Genomic DNA, 22,506 nt, shown 5'->3' with positions numbered 1-22,506 from the left:
GAAGTCTCCTAATCTTGATATACAAAGTAATAGGATTTCGGACTTTAGGAAAAATAATATGAATGAGGAATATGATAGTACAATATACGAAGGTAAAATATGCTCTGTTTTTGTAAATTGCATGAGGAGAATGTAGAACATATCATGTCCTTAATTATTGTTTCTCAATGGTTGTTTGGAAACGCTTCTACTTACGTTTGGATATTCAATGAACTATACACAATGAAAGTAAAATATATTTTATGCAACATCGTCATACCCACGAGATAAAAAGCTAACCCACTTATTAAAATAGTTATGAACACATGACGATTTTGTGGTTTGTTATTATTGGAGGGGTTAAGCAGTTGATTTAGTATAACAAACAACTATACTAACGTATTTCATTTTTAATATAATAATTAAATAAAATCATAATCTTAATGCAAAAAATTTAATTCCACTAACTTTATTTGAACTACAATAATGATTAAGGCAATTGAATACATATTTGCTCTTCAGTTACATTTTTATTAAATGAAGAAAATGTCATTGCAAAAAGGAGAAGTTCCTTCATGATTAATTGCATACTAATATTAACATTTTAATAAACACAAATGATAATTATTAATCGTTAAAATTCAAATAAATTAACGTAATTAAATTATTGTGTTAATATTGTAATTTTTTTGTTTTACTAAAAACAAAATATGACAATATCTGTTGCACCGAGTCAACTATTTACCCTATTAGAGGAGAGACATAAATAATAAAAAAGTTATAAAATTATTTATCTTCATGAGTATGTCATATATGGAAGGAGTTTCATGTCTTTTCTTCATAAATTGATTACTAAATTTAATTATATGTATATTGTAGAGATGGCAAATAAACTCGTCCCGTGGGTATTACCCGAATCCGTCCCCGTTTTGACGGGGAATCCCCGCATTGACTGGGTATGGGTATGGGTATGGGGAATCCCCGACTTTTTCAGTTGGGTATGGGGATGGGCATGGGGATGTACATATACCCGCCATAATACCCGTCCCCGCCATATCTTCATTCTCGTTTAAATTATTAAAATATTCACAATTAATCAAGTAACCCATATATATATATATATATATATATATATATATATATATATATATATATATATATATTCTATTTTTTATTTCTTTTAATTATTTCATTTGTCATTAAACTCATTCTCATCTCCAATATATTTTTTATCTTATCATAACCTTTATGTAATTATGTTAAAATAATGTATGTTAATAAAAAAAATTATGCCTTACATTTGAATATTTATATTATTTTTTAATATTTTTATTTATTATAAATTTTCCTTTCACATGAGAATGTTTATACTCTCAATTTAAGGTAATATTAAAAAAATTCTTTACTTATTATTATTATTATTATTATTATTATTATTATTAATTTTTGTTTAATTTGAAGAACTCTTTTGTTTCATTAAAGTAATTTTCGTTATTTTTCAACCATTAAGTATATATGTTGATATTTGAAAAGTTTTCTTAGTTCTCTGAGATATTTTTCGTCTTATCATACCTTAGTTATACATTTGATTTCCTTTGTGTGATTTTTTTCGATAGTCTCTCAAATTATTTCTAAAACACACATTTGTTAGTTTTTTAATATTTTTATTTATTGTTTTTATTTTCATCATGTAGAATAATATATCATAATGTAATTGTTTCACTTTAAATTCTGTTTGAAGTGGTTAAAATTATATATATATATATATATATATATATATATATATATATATATATATAATGATATTTAGGAATAGTATATGATAATTCACTACAAGAAAAAATGAAATGGTGACTGATTTAGTCAGTAACCCATATCAGTCACTATTTTTCGTCATTGGTGGTAGTAGTTGATTTATTGTCTAAATTAGTGACTGATTAAATGATCGAATCGGTACTTGATTTAGTGACCAATTTAATTACTAATTTATTTGTAATTTAATGATAAATTTTTTGGTCACTAATGATATTTCTATTTATTTTTAACCACTTCAAACATAATTTAATAATTAGTTCTCTAAGGTTTTTTTCATTTTATCATACCTTAATTATACATTTGATTTCCTTTGTGCGATTTCTTTCGATAGTCTCTCAAATTATTTCTAAAACACACATTTGTTAGTTTTTTAATATTTTTATTTATTGTTTATTTTCATCATGTAGAATAAAATATTTCGATATATTCTATCTAATTATTTGTTATTTTATAACTCACTATTAATCATACTGTAATTTTTTTTTACTTTAATTGTATAAATAACTTTTATTTACTACAATATAAAAATTTAATGTAATTTCTATGAATATTTTTTTGTCACTATACAACATATATTGAAGTTCAAAAGATACAAAATCTATGTCAAAATTTTATTATTATGTTTATTATTTGTTTTTTGTGTTATTTTGATCAAGTGATGTATTATAACTTTTTATTAGTGTATAAAAAAGAGATTCATTATAATTTAAAAAATTGAAGTAAACAAATATTTAAAATATATTTTAATTTGAATATTTGTTCTTTGTGTCATTTTGATCAAGTGATATATTATAACTTTTATTAGTGTATAAAAAAGAGATTCATTAGAATTTAAAAAATTGAAGTAAACAAACATTTAAAATATATTTTAATTTGAATATTTGTTTTCCTTTTATACTTTTTTGAAATATTTTTTAATTTTATCAACTAAGTTCATTAATGTTGTAGTTTGCAAATTTAATAAATGTTTTGGTTCACATGAAATTTTATTTGGTATTCTAATATAAAATATAAATAATTATAATTTATTTTAATGTATTTGGCATCGAAGAAAATCCTCCTAATATTGAATATTTCATAATATTATGTTTTCTTTACCGTAATTTTTTTTCTTTTATAAAAAAATTAATATTGAAGTAGTTAGAACATGAGTACGGGTATGGGTACGAGATTATACCCATTACCCGGTGGGGATGGGGATGGGAAAAAAGTTTGATACCCGTTGGGTTTGGGTATGGGGATGGGGATGAATTTTTTATGCGGGGATGGGTATGGGATAGTGAAACCCGTCCCCGCCTCGCCCCGTTGCCATCCCTAGTATATTGTATTACAATTTTGTAATTTATGGTGAATGATATACAACAATAACAATGACCAGACTAATTCCTTCTCTTATGGTGATATTAATGTTGGTTTTGTTTGTGGCTATGTTTTCTTGAGCTACAACTCTCGCCAATATTCCATCCTCTGAACACAACCATGGCCAATTGTGGTGGTTATATAAACTCGTGGAATGCTAAATAAGTACCCATATTAATTACACTGATTGACTTGGAACAAATAAGATTAGGTACTGAATAAATGAACCAATTAATTAAACTCCCCCAATTATTAATCTAAGTTTTCACTTGTGACAGTAATGTTGCCACGAAAATTCCATCGTAAATGGTGCCATAAATTTGATAGTTTCATTTTTTTAGGGTCCACCTGCTGCAGTGCAAGCCTGATCCGACATGCCACGCATTAGGTCTTTTGTGGCATAAAAATCGATGTGCATAATTCAATTCAATGTATGCTACGTTTTATTATTTATCACCTGTTATTCCGTGACCAACCCCATTTCCTTTTGCCTCGCTAAAAAAAAATTCAACTGAAATTTGGTTCCTCTGACAACAAAAGAATTTAAATAATTTATGCAAATAGACAAAAAGAATTTGATGTATATAATTATAAAACTTGGATCCATCCAACAAGTTGAACGATATTTTTCTGTATTTCACTAATACCAATTATTCCGCAGGTCTCCCTCAAGGTTTAACCCTTTTTTTATAAAAATTTACCAACATGTTAATATTTTTCCCTAACACGAGGATGTAATTAGTTTTTTTATAGGGAGTGATACGTGGAGATTTTAGTGTTGTTTTTTAAGGATAGAAAATACATTTTACTATGTGGTGTCCCATCAGAAATCGACGTCAAAAGGTGCAACAAAATACTACAGTTTGGTGCAGGCCATGGTAAGGTAGCTACTGCAAACTGCGAAGAGGGTAATTGAAGGTAGACAGAAAGATATTTTGAACGTTGTGTCTTTTTTTTTTTCTGCCTTTCCTTTTTGTATATCTTTTTCTCTATTTTGATTCTCATCTGCTATGTCTGATGTCAAAAGCAAACCACAGCCAAATCAAACATTGGCAACGAAATTTTCCACTACTATAAGAAATGAAAGTCACACTCAAATTTTGGGACTACCTTATTTTGCATTGGTCCATACCCAACCCTACAGATTCACCCAAGTTTAACCGTAAAATTAAAGGGATTGCTTTGGATTCGCTACCAAACTTCTTAGTATTATTCTACAAAGCTTTAATCGTAATTAGGTATGTAAATTAACCACCTGTGACAACCAGACCCCACTGTATCCTTAAATTACTCGCAGATTCTCATTTCCATGTGTAAGTTAATTGCTCTGTATCTCTGACACCCCAGGCTTCAGCTTTTGATTCCTTTTAAGTCCAACAACTCACCATGCCCCACTTCCTATAAATTGCCCTTCATGCACCACAAATTCTTCCCAGTTCAAAAGATAAAAACTTGCATCATATATTCCCTCAGGGCCACTCCTACCTATTCATTATGTATGTTATAAATGTAAAAAGTTGTACTAATTTAACCATTAGTCTTAGTTTGAGTATGTGGTTGTGTTAATTAGTCAGACAAAAATTGTTGCTAGTACATGTAGTATTGTGTCGGATTCATGTAAGAGTGTTTTTTGTGAAAGACAATACCAAAAGTATATGGGTAGAATAGGAACTATATATATGTTATATATAGTGAAATGAAATTATAGGTAAAAAAAAGTGTAGAGTCCAATGTTCTCTGCAATCTGGAACCTATTTTGCACTTTGCTTTTGTTGTGTTTCATAAGGACCATGCATCTCTGTGGAAAGAGTTAAGCTGGGAATCAAGCAGCAAAACGGTCCCCAGTTCAGATAACAACCACCCTCCAAAACAAAATTTCACCCTTTCATTTTCCTCATCTCATCACCCCAAAAGAAAAAGCTAGGGATTCTCCAATTCAGCCCCCTTCTTCCGTGTCCTTCACTATTCCCAATCCTCACAAGAACACTCACATAACCCAAAAATCACCCACCCCAACACAACCCCATCAAGATTTCAGCACAAAGTCTAAACCTTTTCACAAAATTGAAGAGACCCAGTTGATATTTTTTTTTTCTGTTCGGAGTGAGCCATCGATCAACCATGACGCAGCGGCGGTTTCTGGAGACGGAGCTGAGCATGCCGCCGTCGTACGGCAACAACACGCGCGACACGTTCATCAGCGACGCCAACTTCGACACCAACATGGTCATCATCCTGGCGGCTCTGCTGTGCGCGCTGATATGCGCGCTCGGGCTGAACTCCATCGCGCGGTGTGCTCTGCGGTGCGGGCGGCGCTTCGGCGACGAGACGGAGGAGCAGGCGGCGGCGCGCCTTGCCGGGACGGGACTGAAGCGGCGTGAGCTCAGCCGCATCCCGGTGGCGGTGTATGGTGCCTCCGGCGAGACCATCCCGGCCACAGAGTGCCCCATATGCCTCGGGGAGTTCGAGAAAGGGGACAGGGTCCGAATGCTTCCCAAGTGCAACCACGGATTCCACGTGCACTGCATTGACACGTGGCTCCTCTCCCACTCCTCCTGCCCCAACTGCCGCCACTCCCTCCTCGAGAAACCCGCCGCGCCGGAGAGTGGGTCCCGCCGTAGGAGCGACGTCGTGGTAGTGGTGGAGCCGCCGAGTTGAAAGACAATAATATCGTGAAAAAGTTTTGGTGAATGGAGGTTGAGAAATTTAATGTTAGTTGTTAGAGTAGTTATTAGTTGGTTATTAATAAATTTGAAGTGACCATCCTTTTACACACGTTTATTTTTATTATTTTTTTTTAAATTAAAACATATGTTAATGTTTGTGCTGTGTATATTAGTATGTTGGATTGGATACAAAAAAAAAAAATCTTGAAAATGTGCATAATCTTAGTGGTTTTTTATTTTATTCGTGAGCACTACCATGCCATTGATAGATGATATGCTAAAGTCATTTGAGTAATTATTAGGGTTGATCAGTGTGGGATTTGAAGATTTTATACACTAAATTTTATAAATTAAAGCTATTTAGAGTGCATTAGTTGTGTGGATCAATAGAAAGGAGTTCAATAAAGATTCTTTATTAAGGGCTTTGGAAGGTGTTCCAAAATTGAAATGGAAGAAGATAGAAGCAAGAGTAAGACTACTAGACTTCATATCAATGTTCTTTTTCTTCTTTTTAGGGTTACTTGTAGATAGTTTTTGGTCTTAGTTATTACTTATTTTCTTTTGGTTTAGGAATGATTTTGATCTATAAATTGTTTTTACTCATTAAGCTTGTGTATTTTAAAAAACAATGCAAAAAAAAAAAGTTCAATTTTCTTATAAAGTCTTCAAATTCTCATTTCCTTTCCTCAAAATTTTCTGAGTGGATTGAACTATTTCAATCAAAAATCAACTTTTATGCAAAATTAAATTAAAAAACTAATTTACCCTGTCTAAATCGTACACCCTATAAAATTCTTCATTTTTTTCAAAATTTTCTAAATATTTTATTTCTGAACTCTTAAAACTATTTTATATTCTAAAATCATCACAAGCTCAACAAACATTTCAATAACAAAAGAGAACTTTAGCATTTTAGACAGAAGAAAACTAATAAAATTATCAACTCTTTAGCATTTTGTACATAGATCAATCTAAAAATTCAATTAAAATTTGTGTTTAAGATTAATAGTTGGTTTGAGGGTACTACCTTCAGGAGAATTGTGTTTGACTTTATTTAAGGTAAGACAATACAAAATGGTTGTCGTAAAGGAGTGTAAATTAATGAATAAAGATTGAGTATTATTTAAGTTTGATTAGACAAAATGACATAAACAACCTTTAAGTTTAATTAATTTGTTTGGAAAACAAAAACTTATGATTTAAGTTTAACTTATCTAAATAAAATTTTTTTTCTTAAATCTTATCCATAACTTGATTACTCATATAACCAATAATGTCTTGAATTATGTTTAAATGTATTAGTTTAATTCAAACAAAAAAAAAAACATTAAGATAAAACAACATTTACTTAGTGCTACTCCTTTTCCTTATCTAAAATTAACATTTTTTACTATAACAGGCATCAAATCAATTAATATCTACCTTCTAATAGTTAAGTATATAAAACTCAATTGGACCCATATATTTAACCATTTAAATTTCATATTTAAAATTATTTATTTACATAAACTAAATATCTCTTATATCAAACATTTGATAAATTTATTTCAAATAATTTACTAAGAATTCCAGCATTTATATAACAATTATAAAATACTAGTAGCTAGAAGATTGGTTGGTGTATATATAGAGAGATGCATTGAAAATGAATTGAAGTACCAATTTTGAGTTTAGCTACACATAGCTATCACGTGAACCAAAATGATGTTGCTACATGTTATCTTTGCTGGGACCAACTTCATGATATCTCAGTATGGTTTTTCTCTTATAGTTTTTGGACAAGTTATTTCTTAAATTAATACTAATATAGTCTAAGTGCCGTAGATAAATGTGTCTCTAGAATGTTGCAATCATAAATTGGAGAAAAATGATGAATAAAATAGTATTTAATTGGTGCTTGGAGTGAAAAAAAAAATGATATTTGCATGAAAAGAGTGTAGTGTGAAAATGGATAATCTTAATTGAAATATTTGGATGAGATTGAAAAGGATGCATATAAAAACTTGAATTGGTGAATAAAGAAAAGCTTGGATGTTATGAAATATGATTTTGGATTGTGGAATGCACATGGAAGTGTTATAGATTTACCCATAAACTAGACATATTAGGTATCATATCAACACTGCCACCTTGCAATTATTTGCTACTATCTGTCATTTTAACTTACCCAACTCTCTTACCAAGCTTGCATCAACCTAATACTTTAAACCTATTCAATCAAATATTATAAGTTCCCTAGCTATATCTAAACATATTATACTAATAATTTAAAGAGAACAAACAAAACTTATAAATATGTTTTTAGGTCACCAAAAATCTTGCCAAAATTAAAATAATAATTTGATTTTTTTTTCTTAGCAGATATTCTTAATCTAGAAATAGAAACTGATTTCCTTCATTTAACAACCTCAAAATAAATTTAACCACTGTAAATATAAATCATTTATAATACTTAAAACTATTGCAATTTTTTTTTTCGAAGTCTTCTGTTTTTCTCCTTCAACTCTAGTTAAATATATCTACTTTTATGTGTCATGTCAAAGGAGTATTATAACACAAGTACAAATACAATAGAGTTAAAAAGGAGTTTAATTGTTTATCACAAATCACATATATTATTCATTAAATATTTCTCAAAGATTAATGTTAAACCCTAGAAAATAGCATTTTAGAAGTGAAAAAGATTTAAAAATAGTGAGACTCGATTATTTTAATGTTAAAATATTTTAATATAAATAGAATTATTCTAAAAGAGTTTCATTATTTTAAAACACACTATCTCTTTAGGTATCACTTTTTTAGAATTATCTGACTTCTCTAAGAGTTTTGTCTCTCTGGTTATCTGATTGCAGAACCGAGACCGTAGGATTGATCATCTCAACGAGCTCTTCAAGTTTGATCGGTCAGTTTTTCCATTCGCGTAAGTTGAGTTTTCGTCCTCTTTTTAGTCTACTTTTGTTTTCTATCGCATATCCTGATCGTTCTTGTAATGTTTCTTTGTGTAGATAGAACATCCTGTGAAGTTAGAGGTGTTTTGACGTTTATAAAACGGCCTAAGTAGGATAACAGGTAAGGGAAGCTAGTTTTTATTTGTGTGCGTGAGTCTGACGAAAATTAATGGTTGCATGTTGTTGCTTTTAAGTTAAGAAATGAGATTGGCTGTGATTGAGGAATTATGATATAGCATGTATGATGGTTGTTATCTAGTATGATTGATATTGACATGGTTGTGTGATTGATTAAGTTTGGTAATTATCATGAATTGTATGAGTGATTTTGGTATGTTAATTGCTTAATGAATCCTGTATGATTGGTTGATTGATTGTGAAAGAATTTGGTAAAAAGTAGGATTTGAGTCATTGATCAAATTGGTACCAACTCTTATGATTTAAAGACTATTTTAGATCAATACATAAAGGAGGAGTACCAATTTGAGCTATGAAACAGGTCTTGATTTCCCAAAATCCTTAATTTGAGATTGCTGATATCTGATACAAGGCTAAGCCTCATGTGGCAGCGCTGAGCGCTATCTAATTTTCAACATTGGTAAAATGAAGATTCCTACTTCGTTAGTCGTCAGATTAAGCTGAAATTTTGACAGCTGATCCTAGACACGTTAATCTTCATTTTGACATGGGGGGTCTTTGTTTTGAACTCTGTGGTTAGAGAAATGGTTTTCACCGTTTGGGTGTATTTCATGTATAGCGCTAATTGCTCTGTTTTCCTATTTTTGTTGTTTTGGTCACTGTGGATGTTCTATGTATACTTGAATTGGATTTTATAGTCCTTATTGCTATAAATTGAGATAAAATTGTTATTGTGTTATATAAGATATAATTGGTATGAAATGTTGTGTGAGCATGTGAAGTTATGATGTTTAAGGAATTTCAAGGAGAAGTTCCTAATGGTGATGGTTGTGGTAGTATTGTTAGTGTATGCCTTAATATGGGAGAATGATTGGTGGGAGGTATCCTAAACTCTAATAACCATTCACACTCATATAGAGTAAAATGAGTTATGTGGTGAGAGTGGTAGGAGGTCATAGTCTTTAGACTTGTTCTTTGGTTATAGGCTTGAATGGGACTAACCTTGTGTGTGTGGTTGGGTGATGACCCCTAGTGGCTAGACTCTGCAAAGTTTAGCAACCCTCACAGGTGCACACCTCTTGTGTACCCTATATCAACTCTAATATTGTAACATTTTTCAAATAAATATAAATGTAGATAATTAAGTTCTCACTTTTTTTCTCAATTGTAAATTTATAAAGTATTTTAAAATAATATCAATTAATTAATTAAATGTTATTATAACATTGAAATAGATAAAATTAATTTAAAAATTAATATTTTAAAGTAATATTTTAATTTATTTTTTTATTTTGCATTCCGGTGAAGTCATTGCAAATTAGAAAGATATTATTTGTATTCATGAAGATACCGTGAAGATGAGTTATTAAATCTTGTTTTAAGAAAATGAATTACTTTTAACTTTTTTTTTTAGTTTGAACACTTAGAAATGCAAAATGCAGAGAGAATATTGTATTCATTAGAATAGTTGACGTGTTATAAAAATAGAAAGAAATATAAAGTAAAGGTGTGTAAATCCAAAATTTGTAAACCATTCCCTACTTCACCTTTTCTAGCTTACACATAGCAGCCCTCTCAAGGCCACTAATTCATTATTCATGTCTCCCAATCATGTCATCAAAATTATTCTATAAAGCCATGTGTTTTAATTTCTATGTTGTTTCTCTTTAAGGTAGCATTCGAAAAAATTATGGTTTTTGGTCAAACATAAGATTATATTTTCAAAGAGTAAAAAGATGTTGAGAAAAAATAAGCCGCATAGAATATTTGAACCTTTTTCATTCAAGTTTTTTCTTCCACCACCCATATCATTATTAACTGCACCCCTTTGTTAACAAAAAAAATTAGAATACTTTTTCACTGTCATTGCAGAAAAATCTCATTTTTTATATGATGCATTTCAAATGTTTTGAAAAAGTTATTTCGAAAATTTTGTTTTGAGAAACTCGTTCTAAAATGTATAAATTATATTCTGAAAAGTGTTTTTTTGAAAATTTTATTTTGGAAAGCTTATTCTAAAATGTATTTTATAAGTTCTATAAAACTACTTTAAAAAAAATTATTTCAGAAATTCTATTCTAAAAATTCTGTTCTGAAAATTTATTCCAAGAATTTCAAAAACCCTGTTTTAAAATATTTTCAAAAGAAATAATTTAAAAATCACTTTTAAAAAAACAAAATAGTCATGTAAAAAATGATGGAATGTAACTAAAAATTACAGGAGTGCCAAAAAAATGTCATTTCTTCGTCATCTTTTGTTCATTTTAAAATTAAATTTTATATTTTAAAAATTCGATTCCGAAGTAAGTAGAAGATACTCAATAACTTAATGAGATAACAAAATAAAAATCTTAAATTAGAATATTATAATTTTGGGAAAAATAACCTAAAAAAACAATTTTTTTCAATGAAAAAATAATTGAGAATGTGTTCAGCAAACGTAAGTGATACTTAGCTCATCACACTACAATTATTTATTTGTTTTCATAATCACGTAAGAAGTATACTTTATGAAGATCAAATTGTCTATTCAACAAAAAGAAAGAAAAAAAAAATCTGTAATTGTAGGAATAGGTGAAAATGTGAATTAAAAAAGTTTATTAATGAATAAAGATCAATCGTAATAAGACACAAAAAAAAAAAAAAATCCCTTTATTCCCAGTTCCTCACTCAATTCAAAACTGAAAGCCACCAACGGCTCCTTAGAAACCAAACATAGGGTACTGTTTCTCTGTTACAGTACTTTCTTTCCACTGTCGTTGGGAATGCTATCAGAGAGACGACGACAACAACAACAGCAACAATCATGGAAACTCCAAGTCACTGCCAAAGCCAACAACTTCAACTTCCGACTCAGATTCGCCGCCGCAACTTACAAACCCACTTGGAATTTCTCCTTCTTCCGCCTCTCCATTCTCCTCAAGCTTCCTAAATTCGCCTTAAGATTCGCTTCACACCCCACACAACACCGACCAGGATTCTTCGCAACCAAATTCATGAAAATTGTCCACAAACTTCGACCTAGATTTCCCCGAAAGAAGGAATCAAATGTTTCATATCCAAAGGTTAATAATCTTACTTATCAGGTACAGATCCCTTGTAAAACACAATCTTTATCTGATAAAGTAGTTTTATGGTTGAGTTAGTACATGCCTAAACTTATCAAGGTTGAATTTTTCTTTTCAATTTCACTACCTCGTGATAATGAACAGGACTAATTCTGTTGAGTTCGCTGTGGTTACAGGACCCACTTCGTGTTGGCTTTTGGGTTATGGGGATTCTAGCACGCGTGGCTCGATCTATCAGCAACAATGGTCAGAGGGGAATCGTGATGCTTGGTTCTGTGGGGTATTTGTTGCTTCTTTTCTGGAGAATGAAGACAGTGAATTTAGTAGCATTCTTAGTGGTGGTGGGAACGATATTTTATCACTTGTTTATTAATTTTGATTGTAATTATTGTTATTGGGAGTACATGGGAAGGTCATGGAATAAAACGGTTAATCTCTGGTAGATATGTTTCGTGTTCATGAGGAAGCTTTTAAGGTTGTCTTCACATTGCTGTTTTCAAGGTTAAGTCACTTTTCTTTTCTTTTCCCGCAGATTGTTTTTACTGTGTGAATCTGCATCTTTCTATAATTGTTTGTGGGTTATAATTGTTGTTAGTTTATGAAAATTTTGTTTCATAGTAAGAGAAGTAAATTTAGTAGATTAAGTGCTTGGACTAACTAACCTAATCTAGATTATTGAAAATGACGAAACAGAGTTGTTATATGTCAGTGAAAGATGAAATTTTTGGATGAATGCAATGATTTTGCAGAGCAGAGAATTTCAGCTGCAGAGGATCCAAATTCCATGTAATTATATTGATTTGGAATCTCTTTTAGAAAGGACGTTTGACGTGGTAAATCACATCCTAGTTTCTGTGTTTTTTTATTGATTTGACTGAATTTTCAGGGTAAAAGTCATTTGTATAAAAAATAAAATAAAATGAACAAGTCAAGTAATTCCTTGTTTCATTATAAAAGTATTCTCTTTTTTTTAGTTATTAATATATTTATCCAAATATGCTAAGCAAGATTGTTAATATTATGTTATTGAGTTTTGTTTACTAATATCTTAATATATCAGTTAAACATTTTTATAAAAATAAAACTCTTGAAAACTCAAATGTGTATCAGACATTACGATACAAAAGTATATTGATAATATTTTTAATATAAAATATTCTGTTTACTCTTTAACGAATTAAAGTTATGAGTATCTTTAGTTTTTTTTTTTTTTATAGTATAACTTCATTATTATTATTATTATTATTATTATTATTATTATTACAGATATTTTTAAGATAATGTCTATGTGTGGTTAAGATCTTCAAACATGTAGACATTTCAAGATCTGCATTATATGTATTTAAAATATTGATATATTTTGTTTTTGCATGTCACCTTATGTGTGTGTGATTCTTTTAGGAAGATTTTCTTTATCGAATTATTTTACTTCAACTCCTATAAAAAAAAATGTCAAAATAAAATTTGTGTTGTCTACTTTTTTACAATCCCAGCAACACATCGAAAAAATGTTGATAATATGTATATGGTGGACATACCATGCTATGTAGTGAGAGACATTTTTGTTAATATAAATAATATTAATCCTAGAAGGTTTACATAGCAATAAGGGAGGTGGCAAAAGCAAAGTATAAAATGGGCATGATATGGGTATTTCTTTGTAGCTCAACATAGTTTTCTTTTGGAAGCCCGACATGTTGATATTTTTTTTCTTTCACTTTCCCTCATTTAGTTGAAAACAAAAATAGAAACGGCCATTAATGCAATTTTTTCTTCTAAAAATTCCATAACTACTAACTGCACCACCATAACATCCAAGGGATTATAAAATACCTCTGCATCACACTTCCTCTACAGTTGCTGCGATCACCAACTACCCATTCATCTTCCATAGCTATTTGAGAGGAGGAAAAAGAGAAATTTGTTATAAAAAACTAATCTTAAAATACATTTCATATGTTCTGAAAATTTTATTTCGAAAATTTTGTTATGAAATATATTTCATATGTTCTAGAAATATTTTTTCGAAAACTTATTTTAAAAAAGTCGTTTAATGAGGTATTATATAAGTTTTGAAAAATGTGTGTTGAAAAAATTTATTCCCAAAAACTTCTACTATGAAAATCCTATATCAAAAATCATGCTCTAGAAATTGTAGAAATTTTGTTTTAGAAGATTTATGAAACAAATAAACCGGAAGTGACCTTCATAAAAGATAAAATGGTCATTTTAAAAAATATGGACTGTAAGTAGAAATAATTTGGGTGCAGGAAGAAAAAGGCTTTGTTAGACTAAGTAGGACTTTTAAGCAGATTAGAAAAGTTATACATAAAGTTTTTGTTTTTACATTCTAGATAGATTTTCAAACAGGTTCCTAAGTAGGACTTTTAAGCAGATTAGACTAATTTTTTATTTTAATCCAAAACAAGAATTAGCCTTGTCAAAAAGACGTATTTGGTTTTATTAATTTCCCTATCACTATTACAATATAAATACCACACATAGGCCTCTATATTTTTCTTTGCATAACATTCTCTTTTTATTATTCTCACAATTTCTTAGTTTTTATGCATAACGACCCCCAAGTATTGGTTTCTAACAAGAAGAAGTCTTAAAAAAACTGAGTTAGAGTGTAAGATATTAAAAGTTATATTTAAAGGATATTAATTGAGTATTTATTTTTATTTTCTATTATTTTAAATTAAATTAAATTATATTTAACTTTAGAAGAGTTAAATATTTTCATGGGAACTCATTAATCTGTTTTATTTATTATTATTTTCCATTTAAGGTGGTCAAACGTTGGTCCATTTTCCCGATAACACGAAACAACAAAAGGCTAGTTGTTGAGTTGAGCACTTGAGCGTTTCGAGTGGGACCCACATCTCTATTTGATAATTGAAATGAATCAGAAAATCCATGCCACGCGTACATGGCGCGTGGAAAGACAAACATGTTGATGTCAGGTGGGACCCACGGGACCTTCTCTACCGTTGCTCTGAGTGCTGCGTTCGAATCGGACGGCCCAAATACGGAGTCAAAGACCTATCATGATGGCTCTCTTTGACCAACACATGCCCTTTTTAAATTATTGTTAGAAAATGAAATATAAAAATTTCGCTACTTTGACCGGGCTGTCACCCTCAATCAAGATGAACTTCGTTGAAAGTCGTGGAGCACCGTGAAAGTACGAAATTGCCCATGGGCCCACCTCATTATTTTTTTTTGTTTCAATTTTTTTGTTGGGGTTTCAAATTGGAAAAACCCAACAGATCCTTGGTCCACCACAAAGAATATGTGAAACTTTTGTTCTTTACCGTGATAAAATTTGACCACAGAACTTGAATTACTTCGAAAAAAGAGAAAGTTTGAATTTAAACATGAATATTTACCAACAAAAGTAATTTTCATGATTGTATTTCACAAGCAACGAATTTGTAATTAAATAAAATCTTTTTGAATGAACTTATTTATAATATTATGATTTTTTTTTTAATTTCATACATATTTAAGACATGTGTCAGTATAATATTTGAATTGAATTATTTATGCTAATTCGTTTCCTAATTTATATATACTAATATCTTCGTAAGTCATCAAAGTCAGCATACAAATGTAATATGAGAGGAAAAATATTTGAATTAATTATATTGCTATATATATAGTTTTTTCATAAATATGTTTTATTTATAAACGAGTGTGTTTGAAATATGGTCAAGCATTACATAATGAAATTTAATTATTAATTTTTTCTGAGTTGAACTTTAATGCTCTTAAACTCAAATAAATGGTTGAGTGAAAACTTAAATAAATGGAGATACCAAAAATTTAAGTCATGGTTCAGTTAAAACTAAATAACTGGAACTAAAACTTTAAAATGTTTGTTAAAGACAAAAAATAGTTAGATGTTTTAGTTGAAATCAGCACCTTTAGAAAAGGAAAATACATGTTTAGCATTTTTAATAGAAGAAACTTTCATTTAGTATTTATCACTTCAATTTCACACATTTATAATTGAATAAAAATAGATTGTAAAAGGTCTGAAAGTGTGAAAAAAAAAAGTTTCAGTTATGATTTGAAAAAAAAAGAGGTGTTATTTATTGGTTATAGATGATATAAAAAAGAAAATGTAGAAAAAAAAAATATAGAGTGACTTATATGTAACTTTATAAATTTTATACCAGAGTTTTGTGTATAAATTAAATTATTTATGACAATTACTTTCTTAATTATCCGTTACATATTTCGTAAATTATCCAAGTCAAATGAGACGAAACAAAGCATTTAAATTATTTATATACCTTATTCGTATAAACAATTAATATTTTTTCCCTTTCATTTCATAGTCGTTAAGTTATACTTCTTTTAAGGTTGAAGTTTAGTACTCTTAAACTGAAATAGAGATGGTTCAGTCAAAACTTCAATAAATGGAGATTTTATATAATTATTTTTGTGAATATATTAGTGATGAAATTAAAGTTGTATACTGAAAATCAAAGGTGAAACTTCCTTGTTTGGTACAATTAATATTTTATACGAAAAGGAAACTTCCCTTTAAAGTCCCTACATTGAAACCAAGAAGTTATGGAAACATATTTTTTAATATGCCTATAAATGCATTCATTAAAACCTATAAAAACATGGGTGGTCAAAGCAAGAATTGTTAAAAAAGTCGAATTAATCAAAGTTCAAACAAAAATTCAAAAGCATGGTAGTTTGCTAGCAAGGGACATAAAAGGTAATTTCTGAGGGAAAAAAAATAGAAGGAATTGAAAATGAAAGGAAAAAAAAGTGAGGGCAAAATTGGGAAAAAAGGGGAAAAGGAAAAACACATCTTTTGTTTGTGTTTAATGAAAATATTATTTTAATGAGTTAATTAAATCTGGGTTTTGGTTAGGTTTGACCACTGCTCATTGGGTTCCAATTTTTCTATCTTTTTCTCTCTCTACAATTCTAAATATTCCTCTAATCTCTTTCTCTCTCCTCTACTTTTCCCTCTCTCTCTAAAATCTTCACTTCTCAGCTTTTCCAATCTGCTTTCTTTGACTGGACAAGGGGGTTTTCGTCGACGAATCAAAACCACAAAAAGTTCCGATTTTTACCCATTTCGCTGCCCCTGGATCGCTTCACTCTGAGTTGCATGAGCTGCCATTTCTCTCAAAGGTTCTTTAAATTTTCATTATTTGCTTTCGATTCGAGTAATTTCGCCGTTTTCCGTTGAAACTTTGTTTCGGAGTTTCATTTTTTGCTGTTTTTTTTTATCTACGTTTTTCTGTACTTTGATTTATACGTTAGTTTGTTGTTCATTTTCTTCTTGATTTTTCTATTTTTGTTTTATTTGGAAAATTTGTTGGAGGAGATCAAACTTGGCGGCTTGGATTTTTTTTATCTTGATATTGTGGGAAGAAATGGGATAAATGGGTTTGTCTGATTCTAATTTTTTTTTACGTTATGGATCTGAATTGCTTTTCACTTAGTTGAATAGATGGAGCTTGTTAGTATTTTGCAATTGGGTAGTTCTGGTTATTTAATGGGGCATTTGGTCTGTTTACATTTTTGTTTCTTCAGCACTTCAGAAAATTGGGAAGTGAGATGGGGGAAATTGAATTAATTTTACCATACTATTTTATGGAAATGTAGTGGACACAAGTTAGCTGTAAAGGTTATAGGGTGGCCGGTTGACAGATTGGTGATTAATTGTAGTGTTTCGCTTTCAATTTATGGTGGTTGGTGCGTATGTGATTGTGCAAGTCTTAAGAATAGGTGACTCTTAGGAGTAGGGAATGGAAAGAGAAATGAAACTGAAATTCAGGAGTGAAGTTAAAGCATGTTTTATTGTATTAAGATGTTTTGTCACTGGAGAAATATAATTCAGAAAATTTAAATAGTGAATAGCTATTTTGGTTCATTAAAGATTCTCAATGTGTATGTAGCTCTGAAGTATCTGATCCGGTCCCCTGACCAGAGATCGCCATTCTAGGACCAAATTGATGTTTCCGAATTTTTTTGAGGATCAAATTTGATGTGAAACGTTGATACACAGATATTAGTAGTAATGGTAGTTGGAATCGCTTGAGTTGTGATTCGATCATGGTAATTGGAATCACGTGAGTTGTGTTTCAATCCGAGTCCTCACTTCATTGATACAGATCACATGGACTTTCCTTATGTTACTGGAATTTCCTACCAATTGCTGGAATGATAGGACTATCAATTTTTCTGTGTTCTCAATGTTATGAATCTCTAAGGGACATGGAGCCATGACTTTCCTTATGTTACTGGATGAAGAAGGTATGGTGTGTGGGTGGGACCAGATTCTCGTCGGTGCAGTGTCTTCCAAAGTAGTTCTCAGTCATGCTCAGATGCAAAGGTGCGGTGGACCAATGATCAGAGGGTATGGGCCCTGTGGATGATCCATTGATGACAAATCTCTGATGGGAGAATGCTTTCACATTGACAATTTGGGTGGGGGAGTGGATTAGATATGAATAAAACAAAGTATCTGAGGACAGAGAGTCAGAGTACTTTCTGAAAATAAATTATTGTTTGTAATGCAGTTAGCCAGTTTCTAGCAATTAATGTTGATGGAGATAGAATCATGAAAAGAATCCTATAATTAATGTACATAGAAAATGAAAACAAAGTTTGATAATTATTATGTGCTAATGTTTTTTGTTATTTTTAATTATTAGAATATGATTATTCATGAACCTTACGACCGTGACAGGTTCTGATTCATGATTTGATAGGCATGGTTAGGCACAAATTAGGAGAAAAGTTATGACAATCAGTTTCCCTTTCTTGTTTCCTTCCAAACATAACTGTACCAAGGGATCTATATCAATGAGAATTCAAACTCATACTATGTTTTGAAATCACGCCGTTGCATTACTTGTGGATTGTCAATTTGTGGTTTACGGAACTGCACAAATTTGTTTTAGATATTATTTTTTTATTTATGCAGCTTTTATTCTGTTTTTGCAGGCATAAAGAGTTCTCTGCAACAACCAAGTTCTGTAAAAAGAATGGGGTGTTTCACTGTATTGAAGAGCAAGAAGAAAAAGTCTGATCCGATTACATATGTTAAACGTGTAAGCCATAATGAGCATCTGCCTGCAGTGCTGCCTGAACCTCAAACTCGTACTCGCTCACTCCAGTCTGCTCCTCCTAGTTTTAAGACCCGAGTGAAACCCATTCAACCCATTAGTAAAGTCAATAACAACAGAACAAGAACATTATCTGCTCCATCAACTCTTGATGCCGCAGAACAAGATGCGTTGTCCTCAATTGAGTATGAGGAACAAGAAGAGTCTAAACACCGAACTGGATCAATGAAGGAGCGTTCATCTAGTCCACAACCCTTACCACTCCCATCCCCACAGGGTGGTGCTGTATTGAAGGCTATTGGAAGCTTTAAGTCAGTTACAGCTAGTGGTCCTCTATCTGCTTCTGGACCTTTGCCACTTCCACCTACCGGGTCACTTCGGAATTTTCTGTATGATGAAATTGCCGCTGCTTGCCACAATTTCTCTTCTGATAGATGCATGTCAGAATGTCTTTCATCCACCATATATAAGGCTTCCTTTGGTGATGATGTTTCAAGTTCGAAGAAGTTTGAAGCCACTGTCACACGACTTCACCCATCATCTCAGGTACTTTTCTCCACACTACGGTACTTAAGTTTCATTTATTGATATTATGTGTGGTAATTGCTGATTGGGTCATATTAATATCGGACACTTCTATCACCAAATATATAGAAATAATGCCTTGTTATCTTTAGAATGGACAAAATCTAATGCCTTATGTCTTTGAGATATGCTGTAAGCCTTGTATTGTGTTCAGTTGAATTTAACCCATACACACATCAGGAGAATTAGTATGGACATAAGAGTAATTAATTACAATAACCTTTTCAACATTTTTCCATTTAACTTATTATTAAACAGGGTCTCATCATGGTTCATCTTGTTATCCTCCTCTTATGTCTCCATACATAAGAGAGTGCTTAACCATAACAAATCAAAGCTTGAAATTGTTATGAATTACGCATTGAATATCTGCTGATTGAAACTTAATTATCGCTTATGGTAGCATTGTGTTATTTTTTTGTCTCTCTTTTTTGGACATTAAAAGAATTTTAGGAACCTGAACTTTCTAAAGTGGTCTAAAAGTATCTGTCTTCTTTCAGGGCTTGAAGGAATTCATAAATGAAGTTAATACTCTTGCATCCCTGCAACATCCAAACCTCTGCAAATTGCTAGGATTTCATGCTCGAGAGGCTTCAGAACATAGAATGTTGGTTTATGAGAGACTATACCATGGAAGCTTGGATCGCCTATTGTATGGGAGATCTGATGGGCCATCAATAGATTGGAATACAAGAATGAAAATTGCTATATGTGCTGCACAAGGTTTAACTTTCTTGCATGAAGAAGGGCCATTTCAGGTACAAAAACAATAATAATAGTCTTATCCTACTAGGCAAGGTTGAATATGTGTGTATTATATACATTGTCATTGGATTCAACCACACCAAATTCTTAGGAATATTATTCATTCAGGTTTCTTTTAATAATTTCTTACAATATGCTTGGTCTCCTTTACCCCTTTTCACAAATGCAAACACGAGTGCCTCTAGTGGACTGTCTTTTTTTGTGTCTCTAAACAATCTTAACTGAATTTTAGTTTTCTTTTTGTCAATATGTGCTAGACCACTATTTTCTTGTATATGATAATTCCACATCTATGTTCTTATTATATACATCCATCCTGGCATACTACTACCACAACTCTTTTTTCTTCGTTAAAAGTGTAGCATTATCAACATCATAGGCTAAAGTTGGTTATATGACATTAGAAAAAAACTTCACTTTGGATCATATGTATGTCTTTCCCATTTGCGTGTGGAGTTTAGATTTCATCATGCTTTTGTTTTTCATAATTTGGAGTAAATGATTTCAAGGATGCTATTATTATTATTATTAAAGTTAAGTATACACCAGTTTTTAATCTTCGCTGACACACTTCTTTCTGTCTGCAGGCAATGTATAATGAATTCTCAACAGCCAACATACAGATTGACAAAGATTTCAGTGCAAAGCTTTCAGGATACGGTTGTGTTGGACATATTCCCGAGGAAGAGATTTCAAGCAGTTCATCTGTAAGTTCTTCAAGTCACAAGTGTTTTCTGTTGTTGTACTAAGTTCTAACCATCAGTGGTGATTATATTTTTCCATCATTCTCTACTCATTTGTTTTGTGAATATCTGTTGCCATTCATGATATTCATGAATTTATTTGTTATTGACCAGGCTGTTGGAAACCTCTCAATGGAAACACTGGAGAAAGGAATGCTCACCCCAAAGAGCAACGTATGGAGCTTTGGAATATTCCTTCTGGAGCTACTTACAGGAAGAAAGAATCTTGACAGCCGTCACCCGAAGGAAGAGAGGAATCTAGTGAAGTGGAGCCGGCCGTTCCTGGCCGACAACTACCGTCTGTCGTTGATCATGGATCCTCAACTGAAGGGTCGGTTCCCTTCTAAAGCAGCAAGAACAATAGCTGACATTGCACAAAGATGCCTCCAAAAGGAGCCATCAGAGAGACCTACCATGAGAACTGTTGTTGAGCATCTGAAGATGATACAGGATTTGAAATACTCATGCAGGTTCCCTCTGCAAGAGCCAGCAGCATCAAACTCTGGAAAACATATGTCAAGATCACCAAGTCTGAATGGCATGATCTGCCCAGTACCAAGGTTGAATTTCTCACCATCACCACCATCTGGAGTTCCAGCAGTAGCTGTTTCACCTCCAAGATGGTCTGGTGGAGTGCCTCTTCTTCCACCTCGTGCATGTTCTTCCAGTCTCTCTCTGGAGGAGCTTGATAGGCAGGAAAGCCGCAAGTCATCATCCTCAGCCTCTAGAAGGGCTAGTGTTGAAGGATTTTGATTGTGTATAATGTTCATTTTTTATTTATTATTTTTTTTCGTGTGATTCAACACAAATTTATAGGAGATAAAGATGTGGTTCCTCCACCTTTTAATCCCTCAGTGTGATGCCGAGAGGATGTTCTTTTGTAGATAGTGCAAAGGTTGGTTGAGTGGGTTCAATTAGTTACCCCCATTTATATGAAAAATTATATGCTCTTTTACCATTTTTCCTCCTCTCTCTGCAACTGCAACCCCAAAATAAAACAAAATCTATGGCAATGGCATCGGAGAAACTATCTTTGCCAATATGCTTAATCTGTTCTGTGATACAAGAACATACAATCATATTTATTTGGTCATGCAGAAAAACAAGAAGCATGATGCCTTGAAGGTTTAAAACTATCAAATTTTCAACTACTCATGCGATCCAAACCATGTTAATTATCAGATACAAATTTGACTCCATGTTATTGTTGCAGTGTAATGAATAATTTCCTCAGATAGTTTATGTTAGGAATTTTCAAGTCATGTCAACTAACTGAATTAGACTTTTTTCTGACATTCAAATATAGTGTTCAAGAACTAAGTTCATATCTTTTT

The 22,506-nt window shown here is 31.4% G+C and overlaps 3 protein-coding genes across 3 annotated transcripts; all 3 read left to right on the top strand.

The window, feature by feature from the left end:
- The first annotated feature begins 4,578 nt into the window (after positions 1–4,578).
- On the top strand, positions 4,579–5,975 carry LOC114183766 (RING-H2 finger protein ATL74). Its single transcript, XM_028070894.1, has one exon. The coding sequence runs from the start codon at positions 5,275–5,277 to the stop codon at positions 5,809–5,811; it is 537 nt and encodes a 178-aa protein (XP_027926695.1). The 5' UTR covers positions 4,579–5,274; the 3' UTR covers positions 5,812–5,975.
- Positions 5,976–11,580: 5,605 nt separating this feature from the next.
- Positions 11,581–12,558, top strand: LOC114186116. The gene is made up of 2 exons (XM_028074142.1): positions 11,581–11,991; positions 12,150–12,558. Exons 1-2 carry the CDS (start codon positions 11,671–11,673, stop codon positions 12,414–12,416), a joined length of 588 nt encoding a protein of 195 aa, XP_027929943.1. The 5' UTR covers positions 11,581–11,670; the 3' UTR covers positions 12,417–12,558.
- A 4,329-nt stretch (positions 12,559–16,887) lies between these two features.
- LOC114185328 (probable serine/threonine-protein kinase PBL1) lies at positions 16,888–22,130 on the top strand. The gene is made up of 5 exons (XM_028072993.1): positions 16,888–17,136; positions 18,958–19,625; positions 20,165–20,422; positions 21,017–21,136; positions 21,287–22,130. The coding sequence occupies exons 2-5, from the start codon at positions 18,999–19,001 to the stop codon at positions 21,923–21,925; spliced, it is 1,644 nt and encodes a 547-aa protein (XP_027928794.1). The 5' UTR covers positions 16,888–17,136; positions 18,958–18,998; the 3' UTR covers positions 21,926–22,130.
- The last annotated feature ends 376 nt before the right edge of the window (positions 22,131–22,506 follow it).

Source organism: Vigna unguiculata, chromosome 5, assembly GCF_004118075.2.
Source record: "Vigna unguiculata cultivar IT97K-499-35 chromosome 5, ASM411807v1, whole genome shotgun sequence".
Taxonomy (NCBI): Eukaryota; Viridiplantae; Streptophyta; class Magnoliopsida; order Fabales; family Fabaceae; genus Vigna; species Vigna unguiculata.
The sequence above is the reverse complement of the archived record's forward strand: the minus strand, read 5'-3'. Positions and strand labels throughout refer to the sequence as shown.

Excerpts from the sequence above, each read along its gene's own strand:
- LOC114185328 (XM_028072993.1), top strand. The coding sequence starts at position 18,999 with ATGGGGTGTTTCACTGTATTGAAGAGCAAGAAGAAAAAGTCTGATCCG. Across the intron at positions 19,626-20,164 it reads GACTTCACCCATCATCTCAG|GGCTTGAAGGAATTCATAAA; the intron begins GTACTTTTCTCC and ends GTCTTCTTTCAG. Across the intron at positions 21,137-21,286 it reads AGATTTCAAGCAGTTCATCT|GCTGTTGGAAACCTCTCAAT; the intron begins GTAAGTTCTTCA and ends GTTATTGACCAG.
- LOC114186116 (XM_028074142.1), top strand. The coding sequence starts at position 11,671 with ATGCTATCAGAGAGACGACGACAACAACAACAGCAACAATCATGGAAA. Across the intron at positions 11,992-12,149 it reads TTAATAATCTTACTTATCAG|GACCCACTTCGTGTTGGCTT; the intron begins GTACAGATCCCT and ends CTGTGGTTACAG.
- LOC114183766 (XM_028070894.1), top strand. The coding sequence starts at position 5,275 with ATGACGCAGCGGCGGTTTCTGGAGACGGAGCTGAGCATGCCGCCGTCG.